Here is a 6782-nt window from a genome sequence, read left to right as displayed (position 1 = left end):
CAGTTATCTCGAGATCGGAAACATTGGAATTATTTACGAAAGAAATGCTTATTTATTTCAACTTTTTATTTTTCGTTGCAGCAACTTGCATTGATTACATTATGCGATCATCAATGTATCTAATATAGTCACGAAGATGAGATGGAGGTTTCCTATTTCGCACCGGTTCAGGTTCAGCTGTCTCCATTAGTTCTGGCGAAGACTGACGGCATTGCTCGGTTGGAACGACAGTTTCTCCGTTGTTACGCCAAGAGGAAATCTTTTTAGTTTGAGATACGTGTCGTTTTAGTACTTGACCTTCACCGTCATTGAGGGTAAGACTACCGTTCCTTTCCTGGATGACAGTATACTGCGTAGGAGCGAAGCGAGACTCACCTTTTGCGCGTGTGTGTCGTTCGATTATTACCGTGTCGCCTGGCTTTACTCTGCATTTCCGTGCACCTCGACATCTTCCCGAAGTTTGCCAGAAAGTTTTGATTCTCGGTCAGTTTTCTCGAAAAGCTCCTCGTCAAATGTTGCTTTACTGTGCCGCAGAAGTGGGAGTCCGCGCTTGACTTTCTGTGCAAGCATAACCTCCTCCGGCGGGACCTTGGTTACGCTGTGCGCCGCTGCGTTATGCGCATTTACTGCTTTTTGAAGTTCTTCTATGAAATTGGTCTTGTCGGTAGAAGCTGCAACCATCGCTTTATTGATCACTTTCATGCACGATTCCACCAACCCATTTTGTTGTGGGAATAAAGGAGTTGAAAAAATCATGTTGATTCCACGCTGACTACAATAAGTTTTGTAATCATCGCTGTTGAACGGTGGTCCGTTATCCGTTTTAATGTTCTTAGGATAGCCTTCTCTTTCGAATACCTTCTCAAGCACTCTTTTGGTACATTCGAAACTGGTGGATTTGACCGGTCTGGCAGAAAGGTACCTAGACCTATAGTCAACGATTACGAGGATTGAAATTCCTCCAAACTTGACATAGGGACCATTGAAATCCAAGGCTATCGTTTCCCAGACGGTTTTCGGCATAAAAACACGCTCCATTGGGGTAGTTCTATCTGGTTTTCCATTGATGACACATGTTCTGCATTTTTCAACCCAATTTTGAACATCTTTTGAGATAGCAGGCCACCATACACGCTGTCTTATTATGCTTTTCATCTTAGCTGTTGTAGGGTGTCCTTCATGTGCGACCTGTAAAGCCTTCGTCTGGATCGATTTTGGTATTACAGCGCAACCGGTTTTGATGAGAATGCCATCTCGCACTGCTAAGTCATTCTCAACGACTTGATACCTGCGTATATCTTTGGTCCACCTTCCTGAATCTAGAGCGCTCGTTACTTTTTGGAGCGTTTCGTCATTTTCGGTAGCGTCTCGAATTTCCTGTTCTGTCAAAAATTCTACACAGTTCGCTTCAAGTTGTGCAATCTCCCAAGGACTTACATCTTCGTCAAAGGGTTCATCATCACCGCAATACAGTCTCGATGAGGAGTCGGCTATGTTATCCCGGCCACGAACGTATTCCACGTCGTAATCGTACGGGCTCAATCGTAGTGCCCAGCCATCGGCACGGGTAAGAGCTCGCTTTGACTCTTCCCGAGATCGATTCAAAATGAACGCTACCCCTTGAGCGTCTGTACGCAGTGTGAAATGCCTCCCAAGAAGGAATAAAGAAAAATGTTCCACTGCCCAAACGGCGCTTAATGCCTCGCGCTGGTTTTGGGCGTACCTTTTTTCGGTGCTGGTTAGAGCTTTAGACGCAAAACTAATTATTCTTGGAGTATGTCGGTCGCTTTTTTGGACCAGTACAGCTCCCAAAGCTACTGGTGACGCTTCGGTGTATAGAATTGTCCGATCGTTCTCGGAAAAATATCCTAATGATATCGTACATTCCACGATTCGCCTTTTAATCAAGTTGAATGCCTCGCTTTCTTTGTGACCCCATGTCCAGGTTTTTGAGGATGTCATGGCCCATAGAGGGCTTGAAATGTCTGCGTAATTCTGTATGTATGGGCCGATGAATGAAGCCAACCCAAGGAAGCTTCTAAGCTCTGACAGCGTGATTGGTTCTCGAAAGTTTCGTACGCTGATAATCTTCTCTTTATCTATGTGAAAGCCTTCAGCGTCCAGCTCGTGACCAAGGAATTTTATCTTGGTCCTATCGAATTCGCATTTTTCTATATTCAGAGTTAAGTTATTTTTCCTCAAAATTTTCAAAACATTTGCAACGGATCGTCGAAGTTCTTCAAGCGTCTGCGCAAATATGAGGATGTCGTCGATGTATACGATTATATTGTCTGCATCCTTTAATATGCGCGACATTTCCCTCTGGAACACCTCGGGGGCACAGTTAACCCCGAACATGAGTCGAGTAAACCTGTACATGCCGTCTTCTGCCAAGAAGGTTGTTAAGCCTCTCGATTCCTTTGACAACTCGAGGTGATAAAAAGCGTTACTAAGGTCTAATTTCGAGAAATATTTTGCTCCATGAAGCTTCACCTTCATTTCATCTATAAGAGGGAGCCGGAAATATTCTCGGTTGATAGCCCTATTTGGGGCCCTCATGTTTACCACGAGTCGAAAATCACTTTTCCCTTTTGAAACAGCGGACATTCCGCTAATCCAGTTGGGTGCTGAGGTAACCTTTTCGATTATTCCACGTGCTTCCATCTCGTGCAGTCTGCGTCTTGCTGCCTCCCGGTATGCAGCTGGCACGTTATAATATGCGTTCTTCACTGGGGCAATCGATTTGTTCACACTGAACCTTACCATGACCCCTGGCATTTTCGGAAATTTCTCCTCATCTTTTATTGTTTCGCAATTATTGATGGTTGATCCAATTTTCAGTAGTTTCATGTCACTAGCGGTAGATCGGCCAAGAAGCGATCTAGCTCCTTGCCGTATAACATAGAAGATAGCAATAATAGAGGGTTTAACGGCTTCCATTACAGCAACTTTGGCCTTGAACGAGCATTCAACAGGTATTGGATCTTTACAACCGTATGCGTGTATTCCTGAACTGGGTAGTTTTATGATCTTGAATTTCGCTTTCCCTAAGTTAAATTCAACCTGCAGGCGCTCCCAATCATTCCCACCAATGACATTTACGTCGGCGCCAGAGTCAATTAAGAAACGAATTGGACTCGATGACCCCACACTACATGAAATCAAGGCGTCTTCCAAGGAGAGAGCATTAGTATACTAAAAAGGAATGAAAAGTAGGTCTCAGTAATGGCATCGTTTATTTAATCTCAATATCTTGTATTCATAGATTCAATTTTTCAATACCTGTTTGGACTCTTCCTGTATTTCATCTTCAGATGTATCGCTTTTCGGGACTTCTCGATTTTGTTTGGTAACGTATACGCGTTTCTTCCGACAGGCTGCCGCGAAGTGACCACGTTTACCGCAACTGTTGCAGTTTCTCTGTAACGCTGGGCAAACGCCATTCCTGTGGTTCATCAGATTACACTTTGTACAACGTGAACGTCGGCCTTGACCATAATTCTGCTTATTACGTTTTGCAAATCGTATACCGTCGTGTTCGCCCAGATTTTTCCGCTTCCTGTTGTGTTCGTCATTTAAGGTTTGTCGATTACTTACTTCGAACGCATTGACATCCACAGGCTGCAGGGTTTCTGCTTCATATGCTTCGTCGCGGGTCGCGGCCTGCGCGATGTAATTCGATTCGTGTCCGTAGGTTCTAGCTGTTTTAACCAAATCCTTGTTTCTCAACCCTTTTAGGAGCAGCGCTCGCACGAACTTGTCCTGATCTTCAGTGCTGTAGTTACACAGTCGTACCTTGCACATTAAACGAGCGTGGAAAGCGACTGCTGATTCACCTTTTTCTTGTTTCATGCAAGAAAAGGCTTCATGCTCCGCCGCTGTATCTGTCATAGACCGGAAATAATCATGTATGTTCGATACGAAGACTTTGTAACAGTTGATGTCTTTCAAGTTTGGACGCAACTTAGCGGCTCGAACAATTTCTTGTAAATCCGGTCCCATAGAAAGAAACAATAATTTAGTTCTTTTGACAGGATCATTCGCGTTGTTCAAAGAGGCTGCGATTTCAAAGTTCTCAATATATCGGTTCCACTCTTCCCACATTTTATTAGCTGGAACGCCACTAGGAAAGGATTTGATATTATCCCAACGGATTGCCGACGAAGCTCCTTCCGTGTTGGTCATTGCGGTCGGTGTGTTCCAGCTCGAGTCGGTATGAGAGTGCGACGAAGAAGGTTTATCGTATGATTGTAATCGTGTTAATACTGTAGCCATATCTCCTAAAACTTTCTCGATGCGCTCCATTCGTTCGTTTGAGGTTTCTCCACTCGATTTTCCATTGACGCCCGAGTCAGCATGCTGGTCAGTCTTTGGGTTCATCGAATCATCACCTGAATCTGGAGTCAAGCTTTCAGCACAGGACTCGGCATCGTTATCGCTGTCTTCAGGGATTTCCTCACGACCATCGTTATCGTCTGGTTCGCTACTTTCAACTCCCGGGTGGGTTTCAATTTCGGTCTCTTCCGAGCGCACTTCGACGAAATGGGCTACGTCATTGTCGTTACCTTCGGTCATGTCCATTACCAGAATGTATCGGTCCTTGCACGCCATATCCACTTGTTTTTATCACTGTTAACCTGAAATCAGTTGCACAGTCTTAAAAGGTTGTGACGATTATGTTTACATTAGGGTATCTTATGAAAATATGCATAATTCATTCATATCTTGCTCTGGGTGTCGCAATACACCATCTGAATGTTTCCGTCTCTTCACCAACTAAGTTCAGAGTTTACTTTTCTACTTCTTTCAATTTCGATGAGTGCACACTCATTGTTGGTTGCGAATTGCAGATGTCCCGTTCCGCTAATTGATAAAATCATTATCCAGCAGCGGTTGTCCCAACTCGTTTCTCAAATCGTTCATTTGTGGTCTCCCGACACACGTCGCTCTAATATGATTTTCTCTAAATCATTTCTCTTCGTACAGCGGACGTCCCGAACCGCTTAAGAAAGAAATTAATCTTTTTCCCTCTATAATGCTCTCTAAGAGCAAAACCAAGAGACGCCAAACATAACCTCGACTTCTTGATTATGTTTGTTCCGTGTAGCTGCTGGCTGATTCCTTCCTGTGTCATTTTAACATTTTAAATGTAAAAATAGGTTCTCAATTTATGTTGCTGGAGTTAGCAACTCCTGGCAGGATCGCCAATGTGGAGTTCCGAAAGCCACTCAGGAATCAGCCAGGCAGCCATTGTTGCTCCGTGTACGAATACACGTCTTACCTTGTCGAACGCCGGATACCAAAAGAGGACGAGCAATGGTTGTTCTCGCAGTTAATGCTTATCTCGTGTAGAGTTTACACACACTCTCTCATCGAACTCCCCAGCCCTATTTCGCCTTACTTCAGTCCATGTTACACTGCGCCATATTAGCCCACGCGCTCTCCAGCCCTATTTCGCCTCACGTCAGTCCATGATACACTGTTCCATATTCAGCCCACACAGGTCCTTTTCAGGATCACAAAATTATCTTCAATCTAAAGAGTTTATTGTTTTGTTATCACTCGATATCCCCATCTTGTTCGGCTAGACCTTTCTGTTTAGCGATTGCATTTGCCACTCGCCACAGCTTTCACAGTTGGAAAATTTCTTCCCATCCAGCTTGTGACATGTTGTACGGTAAATTACATTCAATGGCACGTCGCATTACCACCACTCAGTATCGGATTGGAGGTAATTTTAACCTGTAATTGAACATTTGCGATGACAGTGGTACAGTGTCAACTTTCAATGTGGGGTCATAATTTGGATTTCTATGTTTACAAAAATGTCCAACTAAATAAGTCGCATTACATGTCCGTCCAATTAGCTAAATGTCGAACTAATTGTAAATTAATGTACTTTCAATCTGGAAACAATTTAAGAATTGGTGAAAATTGAATAATCAGGAAAGTCCCCAACTATCAATAAGCTCAGAACAACTGCCAAATTCACATACTCATCAGATCCTGGCAAACAAATTATGAAAAAATCAATTTGTGTTTTATTATTATGTTGGATAATGTTTTAGAAATCATTGAACTGTATTTCCTAAACTCTTTTTTGGAAGGTTTAATGGCCCTGAAAAGCGCCTTGTTTTATGGAAAGGTTCCAATTTAGTAAACTTTGTACTCGTGGTTTTGAAAAAAAAACCATTTCGAGCGCCCTCGATGCCGCCTTGTTCTGGATTTGCCACCAAAGCAGATTGTAAAAATAACAAACTTTTTTCTTCTGCTACCTGATGCCGTTTTGCGATTGCGTTTGCCACTAGCCACTCGCTGCAACTGCCTGTTGTCTTGAGGTCCACCGAACCGGATGTGTTCTGTTCCGAATGCGGGTTTTCTTATCGTCGCGAGCAGCTTTGCCAGCTAACTCGATCATTCCGGCGGCCGAAACTATATAACGCCGGCTAGGTGGACTGGTGCACTGGTACTAACGCGCTCGGCCTAGCTATCATTGCGGGGAACTCCAGATCAACACGGTTCGAGCGGGATTTTGCCTTTCCCTTCACTTTTCCTCCTTTACCATGTCCAGACATGGCTGCTTGGGTTGGTTTGTTGATGTGTTGTGATGCGAACCGATGTGGTGTACGGTTTGAATGAGAATGATCGTTACGGCAGCGGAGCGGGGATTTTCAAGCTGACTGGCTGGCTCGAGAGTTACGCATGTGTGAGACTGCGACCAATGTTTCGTTCATTTTTTTTCTTTTTCCTTTCCAATCGTGCTTCATTCTATTTCGCTGCTG

At 43.9% G+C, this 6782-nt stretch overlaps 1 protein-coding gene across 1 annotated transcript; it reads right to left on the bottom strand.

The window, feature by feature from the left end:
- Positions 1-420: 420 nt before the first annotated feature.
- On the bottom strand, positions 421-4611 carry LOC129766406 (uncharacterized protein K02A2.6-like). The gene is made up of 2 exons (XM_055766932.1): positions 3283-4611; positions 421-3195 (listed from the first exon to the last, which is right to left on the bottom strand). The coding sequence occupies exons 1-2, from the start codon at positions 4609-4611 to the stop codon at positions 421-423; spliced, it is 4104 nt and encodes a 1367-aa protein (XP_055622907.1).
- Positions 4612-6782: the final 2171 nt, after the last annotated feature.

Source organism: Toxorhynchites rutilus, chromosome 2 (genome assembly GCF_029784135.1).
Source record: "Toxorhynchites rutilus septentrionalis strain SRP chromosome 2, ASM2978413v1, whole genome shotgun sequence".
Taxonomy (NCBI): domain Eukaryota; kingdom Metazoa; phylum Arthropoda; class Insecta; order Diptera; family Culicidae; genus Toxorhynchites; species Toxorhynchites rutilus.
The sequence above is the reverse complement of the archived record's forward strand: the minus strand, read 5'-3'. Positions and strand labels throughout refer to the sequence as shown.

Excerpts from the sequence above, each read along its gene's own strand:
- LOC129766406 (XM_055766932.1), bottom strand. The coding sequence starts at position 4,611 with ATGGCGTGCAAGGACCGATACATTCTGGTAATGGACATGACCGAAGGT. Across the intron at positions 3,196-3,282 it reads TACAGGAAGAGTCCAAACAG|TATACTAATGCTCTCTCCTT; the intron begins GTATTGAAAAAT and ends ATTCCTTTTTAG.